Genomic DNA, 26,003 nt, shown 5'->3' on the forward strand with positions numbered 1-26,003 from the left:
CTTAGTTTGAAAAATATTGTGTTTGAAGTTCTGCTAACATTTCGCACTGCCCCTTAAGCCCTACTCATGCCCTGCTGCTCATATTTTGTGGTATTTTCACAAGATATGCCAGTGTTATTGTTGCGAAATCTGAAGCTCACACCCCCCAACCCAACTGAGCAAGGCACGCCCCTGGCCTTAGAGTGCTACAAAAACACTAAATTACACAAATGGCATACATTCCTTTGATGCATGGCATTGCAGTTCAGAAGGAGGGGTGAACCTCCCACTCACAATGATTCACACAGGAAAGACATGTCCGGGTGCAAATGGCCTTTGGCACATAACTGGTGGCTTCACAGTCGCAAAGCGTGTGGTTTCGCAAAACACAGGGGCTTTGTGTCCACAAAATCACTTTATACATGGAGTCTTTAGTTCTGCAAGTAATCTACTAGTAGTAAAAGTAGAGATAGTAAAGGGCACGGACAGCAGGTGCAGTGGCACCCGGATCCAGTGGAGTTGTGGACCCTCTACACTCCATTTCTGTCTGTCTTATAATACCCAACCGGTGCAGGGCCCATTTCCCATGGTTGTATAAGGACCCGTGGCACCCTTCCTCCACCACTAGGGGTACAGTTACACAAGGGACAGTGCAAGCCTAGGAAGTATGGCAATTACACAAACTCATCAAGTGGTGTTTATTCAGAAAGATTAAACTACTCCTGTGTCAGTGTCCCGGGAAAGGAAGACACTAAGCATGTATCTTGGGGATGGGGTGTGGAACATGGGAAAAGGACCCCAAGTTGTAGGAGAGAATGTCCCTCTGTGGCTGGGGAGAGCTGCCCTCCTCTGTGTCCTTCCCCAGCAGTGTCTGTTGTTTTTCCTTCACTCAGCTCATCAATCAGACAAGCCAATGAGGGTTTCTCCTATTTTACTGTCATGCTCTGAGGTCAATGGGGCACCCGGAGAGTTCCCTCAATAAGAGAATGAAGACTGCCTTCTGTCCCCTGAGTACAAGATACTGACTGATGGAGGAGAATTTCACCTAGGGGAAAATGCCTTACCAGCAGAGAGAAAACCTGAACAATAAACTGCAGTCCCAATAAGAAATGCATTTTTATAAATAAAAGAAGTAACTCTACAGGAGTAGTCTTTTACGTGCTCTTACATGCTTTCTGCATTGCCCTTTCAACATTCAACTTCCTATCAGTAAAAGTCTAAAGTCGGCACAGGCTTTCCTGCTTGTTCTAACTATGTATCAATAGGCAGCCTCTTGATCCATTTTGTTCCCATTTGAGATGCTTTGGGGCCAATCAGAAAGGCTTGTAAGACCACTGTTAATGCGTTCTTTCATCCATCACAGGAATTAAACACTTCACTGAGGTCGAGGGACCTTTTGACCCAGTAAGTAGTGTGGTTGACCATACACAATTACTTCAACACCACCCCAACAATTTAGACACCATGATACAATGTGGCCACGGAAAGAAAACTCCAATCAATGAAAAGTTTCAAAGCTTTATTTCATAACCACAAAGCTAATGTCATGAAGACTGTGCGCAAAATCAAATTATGACGATATATCAACACCATTGGTGGCCCAAAACGGCCAAACAAGTTTAATTGAATGAACATCAACACAATTAAGCATTCAAGAAGAATAATAGAAATCATTAAGGGAATAATTTGAGACACGGATACATTTCTCAGGTCAGACTGTGTTAGCATTTGTCAAGCTCAATTAAGCAGTGTACACAATTCAGTGGTGGACATGGGTTGTCCCTACAACTAACCAAATTAGGACATGAATGTGTGGGGACGGGCTAACACATGCAGGCAAAACACAAAAGAGACAAAAATAATTTGGAAAAGAATATATCTACGGCTATAGAATACTAAGTAGAAAAATAAAATAGGTGAGTGTCGGCATGCTAGCTTCTATTATAGAAAAAGAAGGACATGTCACGGGAAATGGCAATCAGCTGGGAGATATACCTCTCCAAGGGATAGCATTCAAGGATTCTTAACAGCAAAGCCAGTAGACCAGCAGCAAATCCAGTCCAGTCCAAAGCATCATTAGGAAAGTGCAGAGAGAGCTGCACAGAGTCAAGGAAAGACTGACTAAAACTTACAAAGTCCATCCCTAATCAAAAAGAATATTTTACTCTGATTTGTTGATCCAGTGGTACCACATCACGCAAAAGGGGCAATGTCCAATCAAATTAATGGTACCTTTTCAGGTTGCAACAGTCCGTTTAATTCCTAGGTCTAGCCTGAGATCGTCTCCTCTTTCCGCGTGACTCCAAACAGTTTTGCAACAATTTGTTTTCAATTGCAACAATCCAGTTTCTTCCCAGGGTGTACAATGTTTTTGTCTTAGTCCCATGTGAAGCCGCATGTCAATTAAAACAATTTATTTCACGTTAAGTCCACAGGCCTAATTGTTTCAGACCAAGCTTACTAAGCTAAAAGTCTCTGTGCAATTGAACAAAGAACCTATTGCTACTCATGGGAATGGAACCTAATGGAAAAATCCACATTAGAAAGAACAATGATTCATCCCTTTACATGACTGCATATATGAGCTCTGAAGGCCTAGTTATGCTAACAAAAGAAATATAAATTCAATAATATACTTGTTAATAATGATATGCAAACTTATAAGTTCAACATTAATAATATACCATCAGAAAGAATAAAACATTTCATTATCAATTGTAAAACCTTGTTAATGTATCATGTTAAATATAACAGAGAAGTGCATTTACTTTTATGCGCATGTCTAGTTAAACTCATAAATCACACATTAAACATGCACATTTATTTTAATGCTAGCAGTTAATCTAGTGTCTAAAATATACTTTGGCATAATTTAAATTTTGTTAGCACATTGTTATATCCAGTAGGCACAATTGTGATTGCCACAAATGAAAACATGAAAACTTTAAAAATGTGTGTCAGTGCAGCTTTCTACCTTAGGCTGTTAAACAAGAAACATAATTTGTAACCTTCTGCTGGGTCACTCAAAGCATTATTAAAATGTATGCTCCTACACCACATAAAACTTGCTACAGGTGAACTACTTTACAGACTCAAAAATGCCTTTGTGAACAGGTCCCTCTGATGCAGATCTCCATCAGGCGAACTCCAGCGCATTACCTGCCCTGCCCTCGAGCAGTGTTCATGTTGCACAGCCATCCCAGCATCCTACCTTTTGTCAGCTATAGTCATGTGGAGAGTTTACCAAAAATTAAATATTGCGGAATGTGATTTCCAGCCAGTCCTTGCCTTATGCCTTCTAATTATGTGGCATGGGCACCTTGGAGTAGTGCTCACTTCCAGCCACTCCTGTTTTCTTCCGTTACTCGTAAGCCAGTGGATGCTTGTCAGCACCCCCTGGTTCAGGTTTCATATTCACTGCATACAAAGAGTCAGAGTGGGTAAGAGCTGCAAGATAGCTCAGTGAGTTAAACTCTCAATGCTGACATCTGCTGTGACCTGCGGGTCACAATTGTGAATCTGGGAGAGGCTAACTCAGGCTTAGGTCTTCTGAGGTCTGTACATTGAGTGCCATAAAAGTAGTATTATTAACACGGATTATTTATAAATAGCAAAAGCTGTGGTATGAAGCACTGTAGAAAAAATGATGATAATGTTTCTTTCAATCTGCAACCATCTTTTGCAGTTCTTTCTCCTTAGGGGTTAGAATAAAAGTGTCACTTTGTGGTCTTGAAATACATCTTTATACATAAATGTATTCTTATCATCTTGGCAAAAATACTCGTATTCTAACGAACTGCGCCGACTGCAACATTTGTAATATGCATCAATAAAGGGTACTGTGAAGTTTACTTCGACCACAAATAAGGCCTGATTCATGAAACAGAGGCTGCACCTTGTAAATGGCTAATTGTTCATCTCTAAACTACCTTCAGCCCTTACTGCTAAGTAGATGTTTTTTCAGCGATTTTTTAAATGATATGTTAGGTTTATGCCAGGGAATTTGCATGTGCATGCAATCATCAGGTGAATGTTAAAATTATGCCCATGTATGTGCATGCATGTATCAGGGATATGTTCGATTTATGACTGTGAATGTGCATGCTTGCACGAAAACGTTAGATGCGTGCCTGGGAATGCGCATGTGTATGCATGCATCAGGGGTAAGTTAGATATATTCATGGGAATGTGCATGAATGCATCAGGGATGTTAGATTTATACCTGGGAATGTGTATGTACATGCATGCTTCTGGGGTAGGTTAGATTTATGGGTGGGAATTTGCATTGGCATGCATGCATAAGGGATGTTAGATTTATGCTTGAGGTGGTGCGTACGCCTGCATGCATCACAGTTGTTAGAGGTACGCCTGTAGTGTGCAGGTGTATGCATACATCTGGGATAAGTTAGATTTATGCCTGGAATGTGTATGCATGTATCTGAGATAAGTTAGATGTATGCCTTGGAATATTTGCGTGCATGCATGCATCAGGAATAAATTAGATTTATGCCTATTGTGTGCAAGTGAGTACATACAGCAGGGATGTTAGAATTATGCCTGGGAATGTGCATGTGCATGCATGCATCTGGGACAGACTAGATTTATGCATGGGAATGCGCATGTACACGCATGCATCAAGTATGTTAGATTTATGCTTGGGAATGTGCATGCATGTACCTGGGATATGTTAGATTTAGGCCTTCAAATGTGCAGGTGCATGCATGCTCAAAGCATAAAACACAAGTAAATGAGTGAATGCAGGTGGTTGTATTTGTATAAGTGTGACTACCCTACACATTCATAGTTACACCACACACGTATACCCTGAAGTTGTTTTAGTTCATTAAGCATTTCCAGCTGGTAGTCAGAGGGGCAGTTAGGTGAATACAACAAATGACTTCAACAGCCACAGTTATAACTTTGAGAACATGTTGCAAAACCTTTCGTAGAAATTAAAATGTAACTTAGGGCCTGATATAGAGTTTTGCTGTCGGGTACTATGACACAAACGTGGCAGATACCCTTTCTGCCTTATCACTAGTGCCATTTTATATATGGCACTTGTAATACAGGGGACGGGATATCCACACGGCTTAGTCTGTAAAAACAATAAGTGCCAGAGCCCTCGTCAGGAAGCCACTGAAGCTTGCTGTACCTATCACCCCTGCTATCGCCGCCAATGACACATGCAACACAACTACTAACCATCTCACCCTACAAGTGTGACAATTCAGATTATTCCAGGCCCCTCAAGGTATAAGAATGGCTTGGGTAGCAGGTATTAGTCATTTTTAATATATATTGAATGATTAAACAACTGTTGTGTTGATCTCTATTTTAGGAAAACAGCGCCATCATGTGGCAGACTGTCACAAGTGCCGGTGTTGACAATTAAGTGCCAGTGCCGAGCACCGGGACCCATCGGCTCAAATTAGGCACTAGATATCCGTTGCGTTTGTGACGTACAAACCCATCCCCTAAGCTCTAAATCATTCCCTTAGACTGGCATAAATGCTGGAGAAAGTGTGAGCATGTGTCCAAACGTGTTCCGTTTACACAGCGTTTGTAGGTAAGAGCAGTGTGAAGAGCTGGTTTTGCGTCCTGGAGCACTCCCCATAGTCTGGATAAAAGGTTATTTATGGTGCCTTTTCCAGGAATTTGACATTTCCTCTAGGTGGGCGTCTAAGGCTGTTGCCTTACCTCGCCGTAAGATGGCATAGATGTACGACCAAGCATAGATGTACACTGGGCCAGCTTTAGGACGGAGCGACCTGTGCGGCCGCAGCAGGTGCTGACCTGGATAGGGGGGCGGTGACCTCAGAGGGGCGCTGTGTTTAGAAATAAAACTTACAAAACTTGCGATTTAAAAACACCTGCTGAAAATGTCCTTGTGTGTGCAGCCTTCAGGAAGCAATTAAAATGTCAAGATAACTCTTGTGATTAATGTTGCTGCTAGAGAGAGAGATCGAGATTTGTCCAGTGGCAGTTTTGACTCTCCATAAAGTAGCGCAGAGGGTTAATATGCCTGATGCAAAGAACAGAACTATATTTTATGTGGCTAGTTGAGTGGAATAGTAAAGCCAGCCTTCACCCGCGCTTTAAAACAAATGAAATGTCTGTGAGAGAGGGGCTATGGAGAGATGAGGAGCACTTTTGCCAGGTGGTAGTGTGGGAATCCGAGAAGGTGCTCATTAGGTGAGGGGCGCCAAACAATCTTGTCGCACAGGGTGCCACCAGCGCTAAAGCCAGCCCTGGATGTACATCATGCATGACAGATGCCTTCTGCTTAATCTATTGATGGAAGTGCTTTTTGTGTGACTCATCCTCTAAATTACCAAAAAGTGGAAACTGCTGAATCTAAACTGTATCTCAGTTTCACCCTTAGATCCCGCCTATTTTTTCTCTCACTCTTTTAGGGTGTTCCAAAACTTTGAGTTTCAAAATGTTTGAGCGAGGTTGAAAGTAACATTTGCAGAGGAGTAATTGTGGTAAAAAGATGACTCAGCACGTGGGCAAACTACAACACCTGTAAGACACGTTTCTACATTGTTAGCTTCCCACAAAGCAGTCATTCAGAGTGCAAATTACATACCAGAGCACGACACAGAAATACAGTTACAAAGGCAGATATCATTTTACCACTATGAAGCATTTCCTGTAAGAGACAGTTCATGTTAAACTGTTCAGGTTGAGACTTAGGGCCTGATTTAGATATTGGCCGACAGGTTACTTCGTCACAACGGTGATGGATATCCCGTACGCTGAAATAAGAATCCCATTATTTCCTACGGGACATACATTTTCGCGGACGTGGTATCCGTCTCGTTTGTGGCAGAGTAATCTAAAGCAGGCCGTAAATCTCCTCGCATTCGATGTTGTTTTATATTGCTATATATGTCAGGCAGGAGTAGGGGTTTAGGAGTGCATCGGTGCAATCTTCTTTGCTTCATGTTATGTTGCGTCGTTACATTATGTTGTTATCTAATGTTATCTTGTGTTATCCTGCGCTGTGTTGGATTATGCCATGCCATGCTATGTTATGTTACGTTATGTTGTCTTATCCTGTGCTGTGTTGTGTTATGCTTTGCCATCCCATGTTGTGCTTTGTTATATTCTTTTATGTTATGTTATGTTGTGTTGTGTTGGGTTATCTTCTGTTGTGCTGTGTTATGTTATGTTCCTCTATGCTACGTTATGCTATATTATGTTATGTTATATAATGTTATGTATTGTTATGGTATGTTATGTTGCGTCGTTACATTATGTTGTTATCTAATGTTATCTTGTGTTATCCTGCGCTGTGTTGGATTATGCCATGCTATGCTATGTTATGTTACGTTATGTTATGTTGTCTTATCCTGTGCTGTGTTGTGTTATGCCTTGCCATCCCATGTTGTGCTATGTTATATTCTTTTATGTTATGTTGTGTTGGGTTATCTTCTGTTGTGCTGTGTTATGTTATGTTCCTCTATGCTACGTTATGCTATATTATGTTATGTTATATAATGTTATGTATTGTTATGGTATGTTATGTTGCGTCGTTACATTATGTTGTTATCTAATGTTATCTTGTGTTATCCTGTGCTGTGTTGGATTATGCCATGCCATGCTATGTTATGTTACGTTATGTTATATTGTCTTATCCTGTGCTGTGTTGTGTTATGCCTTGCCATCCCATGTTGTGCTATGTTATATTCTTTTATGTTATGTTATGTTGTGTTGGGTTATCTTCTGTTGTGCTGTGTTATGTTATGTTCCTCTATGCTACGTTATGCTATATTATGTTATGTTATATAATGTTATGTATTGTTATGGTATGTTATGTTGCGTCGTTACATTATGTTGTTATCTAATGTTATCTTGTGTTATCCTGCGCTGTGTTGGATTATGCCATGCCATGCTATGTTATGTTACGTTATGTTATATTGTCTTATCCTGTACTGTGTTGTGTTATGCCTTGCCATCCTATGTTGTGCTATGTTATATTCTTTTATGTTATGTTGTGTTGTGTTGGGTTATCTTCTGTTGTGCTGTGTTATGTTATGTTCCTCTATGCTACGTTATGCTATATTATGTTATGTTATATAATGGTATGTATTGTTATGGTATGCTATGTTATGCAGTTTTTGTATAGTGCACTTTCCATTTGAGTGGCCTGTTAATGCTTGTTTTAGCGTTGGAGAGCTCTTTTGGGGTTTCACGTTTACCACAGTCATTATGGCACAGAGTCATCGTGCCTGCAATGTGTGATGGTTAACCTATTAATGTATAGTGACGATTCCATGTTGGGTTAAAGAAATAATCACTCCTAAGTGGATTTTTAGGGGGCCCTTGAGCCCAGGAGAGTGAGCTGTGCCACGGGGCGGAGCGGCTGTATATTTCCCGGCCTGCGGTGGGGGTGTGCCTCTGGGAAGCCCCACCCTCTTTAGATACCTGGCTTTGGTGCGCTGTTGTGCACCCCGATATCAAATGGGCTGTCTAATGTGTTCTGCTGTTGTTGTGGGTGTCGCCAGGTGTGAGGACATAATCTCCCTGTTAATGTTTTAGAACTTCTTAAGTTGGGGTCCTACCAAGGCAGTGGAGCGCATCTGTGCCCCCAGATGGTACCGGCACCCCTGGCAGTCTCCAGCCCTGACTCAGACGATGCAAACACATTGGGCAATATCGCAGCAGGGACAAGGTCAATGTCTCATTTATAATCATGCCCCCCAAAGACGTCCAACATGCACACAGATGAGAAACAAGTATTGGGAGCACGTATGCTCCCTTATGGTGGCTCCCCATTCACACGAGGCCCTACAGTGCAGGAACACATCTTCATTTCGATGAATCATGGCTTGAAGGAGCCACAGTGTAAACCTGGAATGCCAGAAAGAGCAAGGGCTCATTTACTGAAGATGCTGGCATCAAAAGGACGAGGCTGCTTTGGACAGAGCCGACAGTGCAATATTGAGTACAGTCAGTGATGCCAGGAGTGTTGCTAAGTGAGCGCAAAGAGAATAAACATCAAATAAAGACATCCAATCGGAGTGAACAAATATAACAAAAAAATACTCCAATAAGAATGCTGCAGTGAGTATAAGTTATATAGCGAAGTGCGTACAGTGACAGAGAATTGGCCCTCGGACCCCTTGAATAAGATCACAATCACGAAAAGTGTATTGGTTTGATGTATCTGTTAAACGATGTGAGGTGAATGCATGAGATTCTTCTAAAGTGGGTCTACGAGCAGCCATAGGTCCGTTGTCAACTTTAGTTTTATATTGATTGTTTTCAGTCACTGAAACACTGATGCACACACCCTTGTGTCTATATGAAGCATTTTCTCCAGGTTGCCAAGGGTGAGGGTGGCATTCTCTGGTTGGCTTGTTTGTGGGATGCCACTCTAGAAGGTGATAGTGTTTGGGCAGTGGCACAAGAACAATTATATGAGAGTCCCTGCTGGAGATATTGGCCTTCAGTTCTTTATTCTGCTGTACAGTGATCACCCTTTCGAGGGTCTTAGTGCAAAACTGGTACCAGGAATCTGCTTGCAGCTGTCTGGGCCATCGATTCTCACATTCCTAACAGTTAGAGATCCACACTTGTTTATAACAATATAATCAGTGAGCTATGTAAGATCTCTACAATCACCTGGCGATTGCTGGGATCTTAAATAGCACACTACTAGCTAAATTTCCTTCACTGCAATCACATATTTAAGAGCTAACAGAATGGGGACTGAATTTGGGAATAATCAATACCTGTGAATAAACCAAACCCTAAAACTCCATCTCTCTCTCTCTCTCTCTCTCTCTCTCTCTCTCTCTCTCTCTCTCTCTATATATATATATATATATATATATATATATATATATATATATATATATATATATATATATATATATATCTTCCTGAAACTCTTTAGAACATTGGAGGATCTGCCTGGATCATTATTTGAGCCACCATGTCAATATGTTAAATATTTTCTGAAAAAAAACTTTCCCTAATAGTTCAGATTTCATCAAAATTATAGAGGACACAAAGTAAAAGCCTGGGTGCAAATTCTTAGAAAAGTTGGGTTGTATATTAAGACTACAGAGTAAACAGCAATGGGAGTTATTACCAAGGTAATCCTTGGATACCAACTGCATTCCTTGCTGAATGTACCAGACTCTTATGAAGCAAAAGTACTAAATTTCTTAGAAATGGATTCTTTCAGCAAATTTAAGGAGCAGCAATAGGGGCCTGCTTTGCCCCAGATATAGCAAATCTATTTGTTGATGACTATGAGCCAGAATTCATTAATGCTGAGACTAATGCACATAGAGCTCAAGTAAAAACCTTGTGTTGGGATCTCAATGATGTCTTCATACTGGCATGGGATAGGAGAAGACCTTTCTGACATGGTAAAATGACCAGAGTGTTCTGGCCTTTTATCGTACCAGGCAGTTCCCCCGTGGGTCGGTTCTCTTGGAGGCGGGTTTGAACGACCAGGGCCGCTCCCATTGGCTCTGGCACTTTGCACAGCTTCCCGAGGTTCATCGCAGACAGCACAGGAGGCTTCAAGAGAGAGAGAAAGAGAGGTAGGGAGGAGGAAGGTAGAGAGAAAGCGATCACAGAGGGAGAAGAGAGAATGGAGAGAAGGGGAGAGAGGAAAAGGACAGATGGAAGAGATAGCATGACGAGACGAAGGGAGGGGTGGATCCAGAGTCTCTTTTGGTTCCCCAGTCCTCCTCTGCCGTGATTACCAGTAGGTGCCAGGGTGAGTAGCGGCTGGGCACATTGCGGGTAGGAGGTGGCACGCAAGGTTTGGGCATGCAAGCGGTAGGGCATACCAAGTACAGGTAGGCAGAGCACAAGTGGGCCATTCCTACCAGGGAGAGAAGGAGAATCAGAGGGAATGGGGTGGATAGACACCAATGCTCCTCGTCGCAGTGAATGACCCAGAGCTGCAGCAGGAAAAGCTACGCACTGCCACAAAAGTCACTCAGGCTTCCACTAATTGTTCGAGTTATGGGAAGGCGTGCTTGCCTCCCTCTAATTTTAAATTATACGAAGAGATGAGAATTTTTTGACTGCACTACTTTACAGACCCCTGGTTTTGAGTGACATTAACTAAAAAATGCAAATATTAAAAAAAATATTACCCCAGCGCAGGAATGCCCTTGTAATGTTGTCAGGAGTTCATTGAGTGGTAATTCGGTGTCAGGTGAGCACGGTTCATCTACCATATTATGCTAAAGACACTGCTACTAGCTGCCACGAGCCTGAAGCACACCTATGAGCCTCAAACACAAAGCCAAAACATATATGCTCATAGGCGACACTGGAGCCAACATTCATACATCCTTACACAAGACTGAGTAATTACTTATTCAGCCCACCAGAAAAGTAGTGCATTGGTGCCTCATAAAGGCTAGTAAAGCACTATACAAATGTACCAATTTTATAAGGTACAATACACTACGTAAATTACAATTATTTTTATTACTTTTATGATGGTCATTTAAACTGTGTGTAAGTGTGGAATTTGCTTTTATATAGTTCACACTCTGAGATGATTTACTTCTGGGTATTTCAAAGTTGTCAGTCAAGAAAAATGAGGCACACTGGTTTGCTTAGGATCACACCACTGGGCAGGAAGCCAAGGGTGGACGCCATGTAACTCAGTCTTACATTTCTGCAATTCAGCGACTGGACTATGTGCACTCTTCTCTTCAATGTATCGCAAGAAATGAAGATCTTGATTTAGAGTTTGTCGGAGGGGTTACTCCATCACAAATGTGACAGATATCCTGCCCGCCGTATTACAAGTTCCATAGGCTATAATGGAAATGTATTATGGTGGATTGGGTATTGTTTGTGATGGAGTAACTCTCTCCGCTAAACTCTAAACCAGGCCCTAAATGTAGATTAGATTAGATTACAATAGACTAGATTGGATTAGATTAGATTAGATTAGATCTCCGAGTTAGTGCTTGCGCTGCTGACGGCCCCTGCTGCGTCTGCGCAACGCAAAGAATGGTGTCATGATATGGATCCGTATATGTAACACGCGCTCCTCCCATTCCACATTAATGTGACATTATATAAGAATTAATCTGAGATCAAATTTAAAAGAACGGGCAATAATTTAGTCTCAAACAGGGGGAAGAGCATGAAAGAAAGTGCATATTTTAAATATCAGGAAATTTAGTCAGCAATAAAGATTAAAAAGCATATGTGTTTAATTCCATAACGCAAAGATAAAGGCCCTAACCCTACCTTAATAACCGCGCCTTCAGCTCACTCGTACGGAAAAGACCAGCATCTTCATGGAGATAACCAAACAAGACCATGAGTTCAGATGCCTCATTGAGCTTTTCTCTCAGGTTGTGAGCATCCATCAAGATCACACCTGACAAGACTTTCAAATCCAGCTGGGCCCCCAGGGGCAGGACTCTGGGCTTTAAAGCCCCTGTATTAGGGCGGCAGTAGAGGAGGCCCGAGCCAGAGGGCTCGGCTCTGACTCTGGCTTGATAGGCCCCAAGAGCCAGAAGTCTGTTGCGGTTCATCCTTAGAGCCCCCAGGCTTTGTCTTCAGCGGCCCTTATGGATTGGACGTTAAGGAGAGACCTATATGTCTGGTGGAGGTATAGCGAACAACAGTCGGCTGTCTGCCACTTTGTGCCGAAATACAGCTTTGACAGAGTGTGAGATCTTTTTATTTTGCAAAAGTATTAATCTTCGAAGTTTTTTTTTTTTTTTGGATGGCATTGCAATGTGGAAGTAATCTGTTAATTCGTTCCAGTTATCGATTGAAACACATTTTTGGACATCTTTATATGACATGTTTGATGCAAACTCATGATGTTTTTACTCAGCCAGGCTTGATTTCATCTCTAGGCTGAAGTCATGCCCCTGGTTTTGATATATTCACTATGTTCCCTTTCTAGATGTCGACACCGGCTTGAGCACCAGCCCGGAGACCCGCACCTTACTAGGGAACGACGTGAACCTCACCTGCAGGGCGGACCCGCATCTCTACACAGAACTTACCTGGTTTGACCCATCTGCGGAGCAGCTTTCTTCTGTCCTCCCAGCCATCCAGAACGACTGGCAGTCCATCACCTTCTCTCAGACCCTCACAAACGTGTCGCTGGATCAAGCCGGCAGGTATCGCTGCACTGCCAGGAATCGGTACAACAACCACGTGGTGGAACGATTTACCACCCTCGTCGTCCTAGGTGGGTCATGTTGAACTAACTATTGTTCTGGGAGTGACATATCTTTTCTTGCATGGATAGTTTGTGCACACATCTTTCCTTCTCAAGACCTGATATTCAATGTTAAGGCTATAGATTCAAGTTCACAGAAAATGTGTAATTGATCTACACCTACAAATTACATTGTGTTATGTTTTTCCAGAGGTTCACAGAATCCCAGCGAGCATGCTGTTGAAATGTGTGCAAAATGTAGATTGAAGGCATAAGCCCATATTTTCTACTTTTCCTACTTTTTTGTTCTCGTGAAGACCATTTTCCCTGACAAGAACCCCCTTCTTTTGCACCCCCATAATTTAGGGTATACCCTTTGCTTTTCCACCATTCTGATGGTCTGGGTGCTGGTCTTTGTGGGTGTAACTTCCCGTGTTGCTCAAGGGTACAAGTTTGCTAGACAACCAGGAGCACCGCCAGTCCTACACTGGGTGAAGATTTAACCCAATGGACCATCTACTAAACTGGTGAGACGGCCACAGGTCACAGGGATAAATACACTCTGCTAGTGAGAATGTGAGGTGGCCCTGGTGGTGAAGCAGGATCGGGGTATTTCCACCAACAGAAAAGTTTATTACATAGGCAAGTTCCACATAGTTGTGCAAAAAAAGGTAAATCGAGCTTCTGTGGTGTCTGAGTTTTGAATAAAAGCATTCTTGAGTAGGAAAAGTCAGAACACCATTGTATGAAGCACAACACGCCTTCAATACCTCCAAGTACAACTGCACGAAGAGCTGATCAGGCAAACACACCTTCCTAGCTCAATCTGCGTCAGCTAAGCCTGCATCAGCCACGCTAGTCTCTTGTTCTCTCAGTCACCACATTCAAACATGCATTCCAGCAATGCATCCCAAGAGTGTGCTGGACACACAAGGCACACGTCAAGAGGGTTCAGCAACCACGTTTTACAAATTCCACCACACCTTTTGTAAACCATGAGATCAACCAAGAATCCACAAAGATAAATTTGCAAATTGATCAACTCTGTAAGGGCTGACTTGCCTGCATGAATACTCAATGAGTTAAGCGCTTGGCAATGACAACTGCGATCATCTGCAAGTCAAGGGCTTTAATTCTGGCTCTGTCTTCCATCCTTCTGTAAATATTAATTTTAGTGCTTTTAAAGTGGTGATAGTCACTTCTGTTACAGTGTTCGCAGAATAAAAAACAATTTGTTGTTATTAAAGTTTAATTGTAATGTCCTGCTCATGGCTTAAGGCATATTCAATTCATGTAAATAATACACACATTAGCACCTCCTTTAAGGAGATATTGGCCCTCATTCTAACCCCGGCGGTCTCAGACCGCCGGGGCCAGGGTCGGCGGGAGCACCGCCGACAGACCGGCGGTGCCCCGCAGGGCATTCTGGGCGCCGCCATGGGGGATTCTGACACCCCCTACCGCCATCCTGTTCCTGGCGGTTCGCCCGCCAGGAACAGGATGGCGGTAGGGGGTGCCGCGGGGCCCCTGGGGGCCCCTGCCGTGCCCATGCCAATGGCATGGGCACGGCAGGGGCCCCCGTAAGAGGGCCCCACAAAGTATTTCAGTGTCTGCCTAGCAGACACTGAAATACGCGACGGGTGCAACTGCACCCGTCGCACCTTCCCACTCCGCCGGCTCAATTCTGAGCCGGCATCTTAGTAGGAAGGTTGATTTGCCCTGGGCTGGCGGGCGGCCTTTTGGCGGCCGCCCGCCAGCCCAGGGCAAATCCCAAAATACCCTCAGCGGTCTTTCGACCGCGGAGCGGTATTTTGGTGGGGGAACTTCGGCGGGCGGCCTCCGCCGCCCGCCGAAGTTAGAATCACCCCCATTGTCTTTTAACTTTGGCCAGCAATGTGCATCCAAAAAAGTGAACAGGTCAAAAGTATAGGTAAAATGACCAAAGGCTCAAGTGATATCCCTTAGTGGAAAGGGCTTCCCTACAGGTCAAGAAATTCAAGCACCTATGTTAAATTTCTCTAAGTACCACAAATATTCCTGACTGTATAGAAGGTGTGTTGAAATGAGCAGAGGATTTTGGTTTGCATGGTTGTACTACACAAAACTGTACATAAGGATTGCTTTGTTCAAGAGACGACCAGGTCAGGATTTATCTGTAACTAATCAAAGTTTAACCGGGTCTTTCCTCTTAGTATTATCATTATCCTCACCTACGTGTCTCCTGTGCATTGTGAAATAATGTTTCCTCTCTTTTCCCTCTGATTATAGAAAAGGAGGCTCCACAAGTGATGCAGGAACTAGCCACACTTGTGGTGAACAGCAGTGGCACCCTCCACCTAGAGTGCAGGGTGAACGGGACGCCGACTCCCACCATCACCTGGCTGAAGGATGGGTACCAGATGAAGCCCGCCTCAGGTATGTTCTTCAGTGATCATCAGCAGAGTTCTCTTGAGAGACACTCAGGCTAAGCTTTTGAATGCAGCCACTTGGACAGTAGGTTTTAAGTGTTACAGAAAAACAGCATAAACCTAGCTCAGGTGGTCTAAAATTGATAGACAATGAAGTTGCTAGTTAGAGACCTATTTAATGCTTCCGACACATCACACAAAACACAATAGACACCCACAGTCTTGCCGTCGTTCTCCAAACAGAGACATTGCTATTAATATTGTGGGTCATCGAGAAGTCTGTCGGTTCAGCCACCCGTGAAGCATCCTGATGCTTACATTCTATTTTGAACACCAGGAATGAGCTCCCAAGACTAATACCAGACACCACCCTCTCTACTCCTTTTCCAGGCAACACCATGGCAGGAGCTGGCCAGCGAAAGCCAGCACAAATAATGCCTGTTGACCAGTCTCCATCTTTGAAATATAGAAGGTTGGCCTGGTCAAGATTTGCCACAATAATTTCCAATCAATCTCTTAATCAATTTCCCAAATTCCGCCACAACCCAACAACGGAGAATTGAGATACTTTGACTGATATTTGAAAATTAAGTCACAGTTAACAAACACTGTTTTATGATCAGGGCCACTGGAGTTATACGGCAGGGGGAACCAAATTATGCAGAAGGTTGTCCCCAGCAGGAGGTTGATTACCAAAAAATGTTACTTCCAAACATATATAATAGTGAACTGTGAGAATTTGCCTTAACTCCCAACTTATATGATACTAAATTCTGAGACTTTCTGTTCAAAATCATGTAGTTTATTCAATATTATAAAATGCAGTTAATCAGTAAGGATCAATCTCCAAAACAGCGAGCATTTGTTTCAAGGTCACCCTCATATTCAGGACTCAGATAATACTATCAGTTCACAAATATTTCACCACAATTCATTATCAGTCCATGGTCGACCTTAGTGATTCTAGTTACTCCCATGTTTTCACCATTAAAATTAGCAGAATAATTTGGCCAAAGGCACTTGTTGATGTATCAGTCAGGAAAATCCTCTTAGAGACTCCCCTGGAGTCGGTATCTGGAGCTGTGCCTTCCAGTTTTAGGTGATGGCTCTGATTCTACGCCTTCTACAAGCGGAAACATGGGAGTGTAATTGGAATACTAGGCGAGTACTTGTCCTGCATGATTTAGGTGAAACACTGCATGTACTGTGTGGTAGCGGGCACATGACTTTGAAGTTGGAGATGAACCCTCAATGGTCAGGTAAGACACTGGGTCTTTGGCTGCCAGGAGCACGCTCATCCCCTTGCAGTTACCAATGTCTCTGCTATGTTCACCGGCAATGATTAATGCATGTCTCCAGCTTGTCTGATGTATTGGAATTCCATTCTTAGGAATATCCCTGCTGGTCAATAACAGTTTGATCATTGACCGTGTGAAGAAAGAAGATCAAGGCATGTATGAGTGTCAAGCCAGCAACGAGATGGGTCGAGTCAGTACATCTGCATACGTTACGATTGAAGGTAAGGCCGTTACTATTAGATGTGTTTCGGCTCATGTGAGCCCCTGGTTCTGCCTGTACTATTTACACCAAACCCTTTACAGTTTTAAAGGGACCATCCAGTGTAGAGAAAAATAGTTCTCTTTATTCAGTCCTGCATCTCTAACAATCACCTACAATATGTATTTTAAAATGGTTGCTGGATGATGTCAGCTGGGACTTTGAGATGTTTTGTGACATCATTCACCGATTGACCCTTTCTAGGCATGGAGCCATACTCAATATTGGATCCCTTATAGTTATTTGGCGCCAACAACTTGTTGCTCAAGCCAGTGCACACACAGTCCATCCATTTAGGCTGACAACCTCACTCCCGGTCATTATGGACTCTCTCCCCTGATGAAGAAAGCAGACCTGAACCCAGCACTGTAAATCAGTGCCAACATGTGGCGAAGGTGTCCATGGGATTTAAAGTCAAGTTAGTATATAACAAATGAGGACGAAATCCTAAAGTAAGCTTGGATAATATAAGACTGCATTCAAAGGATGACAATTCAGGTGAATTGTAAAAACATTGGACAGCATGAAGGGAAGCCTATTGGTCCAAAAGCGATGGGTACAGACACATTCCAGACATATATGTGCACATATGCTTGAACTCCTATAGCACATGCCATTGCCTATTGCTAGAGCAGTGAAATTCCCTACATCATCCGCCACCTGCTTGGTGCTCTCTGTTGGGTTCCTATGCAGCAAGGTCTACTTTAGGATTGTGTCAGTGGCGTAACAAAGGCCCCTGCAGCCCCACGGTGCGAGATTCCCCTACCTCAAGGGGCCCCCTCTGCACAGTACCCTGGCCTGAGTAAGTCCGGAGGTGGGGCCCTACATGCACTTTGCAGGGGGGGGGGGGAGGGCAGAAGCTTCACAATGCCATTGTAGTGTGTGCTTGGTGAATAAGATGCTCTGTTAAGCCATTTGGCATAATCAGGTAAAAATACAGATAGCTGCGGAAATTCTGGAAGGCCAAGGAGCTGTCAGTATGGCTTGTGTCCAATACTCTTTATGAACAATGAGGCATTTCCCAGTCCATACAGGATGAGCCACAACTTTCTTCAGACATGATGCTATGAGACTATTTAGAATTATAGATAATAGTATTATCAACCACCATACGTACATCTACTTGCGAACCACTTTGTATTTGGGAATTAGTTGCGAGGCTGGCTGTATGAACAGTGAATTACAGGTAATGCAACGTCAGTACGTTATAAGTGGGGTGCTCCTTTTATATTATACCTCATCAAAATCAACATCAAGGATGGATCAAGCACAATGTCTTCTAAGTAGATGAACCAAGGGAGAACATCTGTTTGCCTTATGTCTTAAGTCACAAAGTCAAAGCAAAGTGCAAAACCTAGCGCCACATGTACATAAGGCCTTTGCATGTACAAACCCTGCGATTCACAAGTTCACAGGGTCTGTGACTGCAAAAACGGTCATTTCTAAAGTATACAGCCCGTTTTACAAGTCAGGAAAGTTTACCCCACTTGTAACATGGGCTCTGACGTCTCGGATTTCCCCTGACAGTTCCGGTTTTTAGAGAACTGCGGTGTCCCGATATAAATTTCCCCGTTTTTAGGACAAAGGTCAGATCTTTAAATAAATGTACCGGTTTTTGGGACAAAGGGCAGATCACCTAGGGCAGCATAAGTTAAAAACTTCTGCAAAGTATGAAATAATTAAAATAATGTATCTGTTACTGACAGGCGACACAGTCCCCTGTCTGCTCCCAGCAGAGAGAGGAGTGAGGAGCCTAGAGAGGTGGGTGGAGGTGGGTTGGGGGTGCAAGGTGGGAGGTCAAGTAAGTGTGTGTGTGTGTGTGTGTGTGTGTGTGTGTGTGCGCGCGCATTCACAAAGCTATGCAAAAAAAAACAGGCCAGATATAAAAGTGAGAGTAAAGTCTTTAGTCCTTCTTTTATGTCTGACCTGTCCCGGTTTTTGCTCCTCAAGATCTGGTCACCCTACTCATACTAAATTGCAATTAGGAAGGGGCATGAAAGGGGTGCTCTTTCCAAACTGCAATTCGGTATTGAATACATCAGTGGTTTAAAAATGGTATTCTGGTTGCAAACCATAAACAAGTTAGGGACTCCCCAACCCAAGTCAAAAAGGAAGATCATCCTTGAGTCATGCTGACGTCATCAGACTACTGCGACAAATGTCAGACTATAAGAAGACATTGTAAATTGGAACCTACCTAATGACTATCAGGGAAGCCCTTATGAATCATATCACTACATGGGTCGATTTGCAAAGTCCGATGACAGTGTGCAATTTGCGACCACTTTTTAAGCAGTGAATAATAGTGAACCTACCCCAGGTTTCTCCATTTGAAATTCGCTGAATGCATGTTTAGCGAGTCAGCGTCGTTTCAAGCATACGATCTAAGAGCCAGCCAGTGCTTTTTTGTCCATCATTTTTCTAAACTTTACAGAGTTATTTTTTATCACTTTGACTCTCCTGCCCTCTTCCCGTCCCCTGACATCCCTTCCTCTCAAGGGTTACTCCATTTCTTTAGGGCCTACATGCTTGGACAGCTTGGTGTTATTACTCTTTCTCGTTTTTCCCAGAGGTGAACACGTATCCAATCCTAGTTTATGGCTGAGAGGGATCCTTGGCAAACCCTTTGCAGCTTTTCAACATCAATTACATTTTCCATCGTGCTCGGAGCTCATAAATGCCTTCCACTTGCAAAAGTTTTTGTAGAAGTGTTTAGTTGTTTTGCTCATTTGTAGACAGCAGAAGTTTGCCTCGAAATGGTCATGGTAACAGCAACTGTAAAAGGAATTTCATCTAATTGTACATAGGTACGCATTATTATGCATGTTAAAATATAAAAATATAGAGATATGAATAGACGATTCAAGAATAGACGATTTAACAAATGCTTCTGAGTCACACGGTGATTTTAAAAGATGTTATGTCTCTTTTCGTCACTTATATGCAGGAGTGGAGGAAAAATCCAACCTTGAAGTCATCATCTTGGTGTGCACTGGCCTCGCGGCAACTCTCTTCTGGCTACTTCTCACCCTGTTCATCCGGAAGCTGAAAAAAGTAAGACCCACACTCAGTGCTTAATTTGTGCTTGTTGTTTCCGGTGCTGAGCAGCAGCACTTATTTTTCAGGACACATATGGGAAAGACGGAGGAAGGGAAAAACAGAAAAGCGTCACTTAAGGAGAGAAAGCAGGAAGCTGAAGTGGACAGGGGGTGGCTGTAAAGGGGCCCGAGGTGGCTTCAGGATTACTCTGCCTCAGGATCCTGAGCTCGCACATTTAAATGCAGCAGCCGCGTGTTGAAGAGGAGAGCCGTAACCACGGGAGGGCAAGAAAGGTAGAAGTTGAGACACCTCCTGTAAATGCAACCCTTGAGGGAGTCAGGTGCACATGCTGGCAGCCATCTTGTGATTGTTGTCTGTGGAGCGAGTCACATGCACATGCTGTCAGCCATCTTGTGAATGCTGTCTTGTTTGTGTGTATTGTGGCAGGCACCCCCTTGTGGCCACCGAATCATTCTTTCCCTTGGACAAACAAACAGTTAAAAATGTGCTTTAGCTGAAAAGGGTTTGATGTAAAAGCTGGTGCTACAGGTAAAATGGTAGATATTAAGATCTAGCGAAAAGTGAAAGACGAAGGAGATACAACGGCATTCTAAAGGCAATGGATTAAGCAGGGAGTTGGTTGGGTGACCACATCTGGTGTTTCTCGGTTCTAGAGACTGGCAGTTCAGCTTTCCCAAAGACCCGTTTGAACAGTTCACTTTTTGTGAAGAGATAATGCTTAACCTGTACTATCAAGGTTGCGCCAAGAACATTCCAGAGCTAGAGTGCCTATACGCAAACATATTTTCGGCCTCTCTCTTTCTTTTGGTGGGTAGGCATGCCATTGCTTAATGTACGCTTCTAGACTGGTGTGCAGTGGGGGTCAGATTCTGCAGGTGCCCTGGCCGCCCCTCGAAGAAAGCCATATGCATGGTTCAGGTCACTGTGAGCAACCAGGAGCCGACGGTGCGCTTTTGGAGTAAATGTTCATTTATTCTAGAATTTCCATGTTCCTTCGTTCTAGAGTTTGCAGGTTCCCGTTCTAAGTTGTTGTAGCCTGTTGATCAATTTTTTTGAGAAAACTGCCCAAGGTATGTTAGCCCATACTAATCCATGGTCACACACACTCACAGCCTATGGGTGCCATGCTGGGCCACACATAAAGTATGTTTTCTTACTGAACTGCCCTGACTTAGAGTCCGCTGGGCCCAGTCCGGGCTCTGGATTCTAACAGAGTGTGGATATTTGGATGCCAGGGTATCTGGAATCTTGTTTTTTTTACCACTGCCCTTAGTTAGAGGATTTTCTCAAATTGAGGCAAAGATTTCATGTTTAGCACCGGTTAAGACACTTGTGGCGTCTGTTCAGGACATGGATTTAAATATTCAGCAGGAGTAAAGAGTGAACATGAATGGAGGAAAACCCAATAGTGGGTCACTTGAACTGAGATGCAACTTACTCCAGTATTCCAAAGAGCTGAATGGCTGGCCAGGACTATGTGTTCAGCAGTAAGGACAGGGGGTGCGGGTGGATTTTAAGGTGAAAGAGGTGACTGCGCAGGATAATTAGGGCATCCCTGAATTCCATAGCACATGTTGGGAAAAAACATGAGCTGCCCTGTTGGAGGTTCATTGTGTTGGCAAAAAAAGAGGGGGGGGGGGCAGGGAGATTAGCTAAGGTCCAGTGTACGGTCTCCCAAAATACTAAACACATCAAAAAAGGGTAGACAGTTCCTAAACAAGTTTGTTGTTTAGGAGCTGTGTACCCTTCTTTTGATGGGTTCAGTGTGTTGACCTGCTGTATGGATATGGACATAGAATCAGCAGACAGGATGAATCCAGTAGCCACTCCATCAGTAGCAGTAATTGCATATTTTCCTCAGTCACTGAGCAGCTGTTGAGGTCAACAATAAGGCGATATTGCCCTTTGCTGAGGATGCTAACAGCTATTCTCCCCCCTCAGGCACACAGATGTACACACACACACACACACAAACGCACACACACAGTTAGACACACACACCAGTTTATGTCCCTTTGCCACAATTTGACTGATATTAGGATGTAGAAAAAGACCAAAGATATTCTTCTAAACCATTGTCCGCATCGGCTGCTTGTCTTATTTTGGAAAGGTTCCAAGAATTAGGAAATGTAATGGGGTGGGATATCCTTTGCCTATGTAGCCCCGCAATTCTGGAACTCTCTACCAATAGACTAGATTGATAAGCGAGGAGTCAAGACTTAGGAACCTTATAAAAACATGTCTCTTTCCATGATCTTCTACGTAAGCTATAGTTAGATCTGAGCCCCACAGGAGCACACTATAATTGTTTTCACTCCTCTCCTAGCGCTGGGAAGCCTTAGGGTAGCCATGCACTTTATAAATTCACACATTCAAAGAGCCATACTCTGCAACACTGGGAGAATAGTGCAACCTTTTATTTTTGACATGCAGGAAATAAGCCAACCATTCTGCAGCCTTATTGTGAATCCCAGACTCTTTCCCCAGCATGGTCCGTGGGTTCAAAAGTCATAGAGATACCTACCCATTGGGATTAGTGCATGCATATGAAACAATGCTTACTTTGTGGCATGTGACTCTTCCCTGTAGCCCATTTCATCGGACATAAAGACTGGCTACCTGTCAATCATAATGGATCCAGATGAAGTTCCCCTAGATGAACAATGTGACAGACTCATGTATGACAGCAATAAGTGGGAGTTCCCGCGCGACCGCCTGCGGCTAGGTAAGTGGTACTTGGAAACCCAAAGTCAGGCTTGATGCCACAGAGCCACAATGTTGATTGCTAAAGTAAAAAATGACTGGCTGCTTTCACGTGGTGCGGTGGAACATCAGCCACGTATTACCGTTGCATATAAGGAATAATGTTGGTGCCAAACACAAGAACATGACTGTTTCAACCTAGGATTCAGTCATAATAGTGGGGTACTGTTAGTGTTTGTGTGTGGGTGTGGTAAATGATTATTCGCGCTGCAGCCTTTTAGACTGATCGGTTAAAAATGCATCAAGAATAATGGGAAATTACACACTTTTGTGTGGTTTTGCTTCTTTCATCTTTCTATTTACTACTTATTAATTGGTACAGTTTCAGGAAATTGGCTCAGGCTAGAAACTTAAGCCTGAAAATGTACATCCTTAGAGGTTACAAATCCCCACCTACAAGTTTGCTTGATTAAATGTGAGTGTTGCTATGGTGATATACATCCTACCAGGAAAAGCCTTCATCAGTAAAAATTCTACGTGGTGCACATGGATATGCACAGGACATGTGATTTTGGAGTCAGGAATTCTCTGAAGTTGTGCTCTTGATTTACACAGCTTTGTGGTTTGGGGTTGGCCTTCGGACTGACGCTCTTGGTGTTTTCTCCTTAGGAAAGACCCTTGGTCATGGTGCTTTCGGGAAAGTGGTGGAAGCCTCGGCTTTTGGGATCGATAAATGTTCAACCTGCAAAACTGTTGCTGTGAAGATGCTTAAAGGTATATTTCTGTTTGACATTGTGTGTTTATGCTCTTTATTGAGAGCATCATAGCAATAAATGATTCTTCTAATTTCACAATAGAGTCATCTCCTATTGAACATGCAGTAGTCCTGAACCACAAAAGCCCTTTCACTATCATAGGCCCATATTTATTCAGAGGTATTTCATGTACTGTTGCCCAGTTCATGCCTTAATTCTATCAAGGGCCAACCTTCTTGTGCTCCCTAGGATATACATTTCTCAACAGGGCGACTACTAAATTCTTAATACCATTCCTTTTCAAATAAGATCCGTAAATAATCACCTTTCATGAACCTTAAAACATGTTGTTATATTTCCTTTTTAACTTTTAACACTTGTCGTAATATCATTCAGCTCTTTCTCTCAGTCAAGCTAGCTCCATGACATCCAGGACTTTTGTAACAACGCTCTTTGCAAACAAAATAATAAAAATTCCAGAAGGTTAGTCACATCTCTTGGCCCTTTTATGATCATGGTGGAAGAGCCTTCCCCACTTCGATCCCCAAAACCTCATAATTACTTTGACAGCTTCTTTGCCCCATTCCTGAGCTGGGCTCCTTCATAACCATATTGAAGGACTGTGTATTTGTTGAAGTGCCCAAAACATTCATTTTGCTCTTCCTCAAAGTATTATCCTCATGAGGTTAAATGAATCAGTGTTTAAACATGTTATTGTTTTCACTTTCATTGTGCTCCCCACAATAATTTCTATGTCCATATTGGTTGCGAGTTTTCTCCCAGTGTGCCATGGCACCATAGTGTCTTGCATGGAAGCCCAGACAGGAAAATAAAAGTGATCATATTCACCCCTAACTAAGGGACTGATACCGCCAGTTATGAATGATGGCCCTGTGGCTGACTGACCAAGGGTTTTCTACTGCCATAGGCAGCTGAGGCACCAGAGGCAGAAACCTAAACGGTTTGCAACCTCTAAATGAGTCTGGGGAAGTGCAAGTTTGGCTAGGAGTTAGCAAACCCCTCTTTTGGAAGTAGATCTGCCCTGCCAAATTCTAAATACCCCCTTAAGTTTGATGTTGAATGCTTGGATCCCAGTTGAGCTTTGGTACTTGATAAAATTGATGTGATTGTGAACTCAATATTGTGTCATCTTGCAAATTTGTGTCAAGTAAACAATTGCTCATTGCTGTGATAAGAACTGTCCAAGTTTATACTCCCAGCCTGCTTCCCATTGCATCCTGCTTTCTGTAATTATGACCCCACACTGTTCTGTGTAGAGCAGCCATGGGACAGGATGGTTCAGCCGCCATAGAAATGAGCTCTGCCCTGTGCACCGCTGCACATCTGAATTAGGTCCTTGTTATTTCAAATGCTTAAAATGTATTGCAACTTTTATTTTAATACAGGAATATACCAATATCATTGCTCTGTGACCTACATTTGGATCTCTTGATCCCACATACAGAACATGAACTGTGTCCGAGCATTAATTGAAAACATATACTGTGCTCTGTAGACACATTTATCCCTCAACACTTCCTGATTTCTTTATTTAAGGTTTGGGTGTTCACATCAATGATTCAGTTTCAGTGCTGACTTTCTTTCTGTATGAAAAGTTCCCAAAGGGACATAGCATACATAAAGTTGATACTATAGATTCCTAGGTAGATTATACGAAATATTTGTGCAGCTGATATTTTAACGTAGGTCTCTTATTGGATCTTTACAATGTAAACTCTGTAAGATGATTTGCGTGAGAATGTGTGTAAATATGTATAAATGTATATATATATATATACACACACACACATGTTCACCCAGATCCTCTTATAGGTTTGAAGGTTGTCTATCTGTGTAGCAAGTGATCACTCCTCTTTCTTTTAAGCAGAATGTGCCACTGCCAATGAGTGCAAGGCCCTGATGTCCGAGCTGAAGATCCTCATCCACATTGGGCACCATCTGAACGTGGTCAACCTGCTGGGAGCCTGCACCAAACCCGGAGGTGAGAGGTCACTGTTCTATTGTCTGCGCGTATGAAAAGAATAGAAGAGCAAAAAACGCGATCCGCCAATAGTAAAGAAAGCACCTTGAGATCTGATTTTGCTGTAGGATACAACTAATGTCGGTTTTCTGTACTGAAGATTATGTTTTATGTTAACTTAGACCAAGGAAGACAATTGATTATAGTTGGTTTAAAATATTAAACAGTTGTGCACTGTTGGTCCAGAACATGGCAGGGGTAGGTGAAGAATTCCACTCCGCCGGCGAAGTTTGCAGAGTTTTCCCAACTCCATGTGGAGTTTTGAAAAACTCTGCAAAACGAAACTGAGTTTTTTTCTCTTGAGCGGCTCACCAACATTAAGT

General features: G+C 43.0%; 1 protein-coding gene across 2 annotated transcripts in view; it reads left to right on the forward strand.

The window, feature by feature from the left end:
* The window catches only part of LOC138261579 (vascular endothelial growth factor receptor kdr-like), a 420,550-nt gene that overhangs the window by 312,133 nt on the left and 82,414 nt on the right, over positions 1 to 26,003 (forward strand). The window contains exons 13-19 of one of the 2 annotated variants that reach the window (XM_069210667.1): positions 12,896 to 13,186; positions 15,425 to 15,571; positions 16,955 to 17,083; positions 20,069 to 20,175; positions 22,771 to 22,906; positions 23,554 to 23,658; positions 25,525 to 25,641. In XM_069210667.1, the coding sequence (XP_069066768.1) occupies positions 12,896 to 13,186; positions 15,425 to 15,571; positions 16,955 to 17,083; positions 20,069 to 20,175; positions 22,771 to 22,906; positions 23,554 to 23,658; positions 25,525 to 25,641 (1,032 nt within the window). The remainder of the gene's footprint in view (positions 1 to 12,895; positions 13,187 to 15,424; positions 15,572 to 16,954; positions 17,084 to 20,068; positions 20,176 to 22,770; positions 22,907 to 23,553; positions 23,659 to 25,524; positions 25,642 to 26,003) is intronic. The other variant, XM_069210676.1, reaches the window with a different exon arrangement.

The sequence above is a fragment of the Pleurodeles waltl genome, chromosome 2_1 (genome assembly GCF_031143425.1).
Source record: "Pleurodeles waltl isolate 20211129_DDA chromosome 2_1, aPleWal1.hap1.20221129, whole genome shotgun sequence".
NCBI lineage: Eukaryota > Metazoa > Chordata > Amphibia > Caudata > Salamandridae > Pleurodeles > Pleurodeles waltl.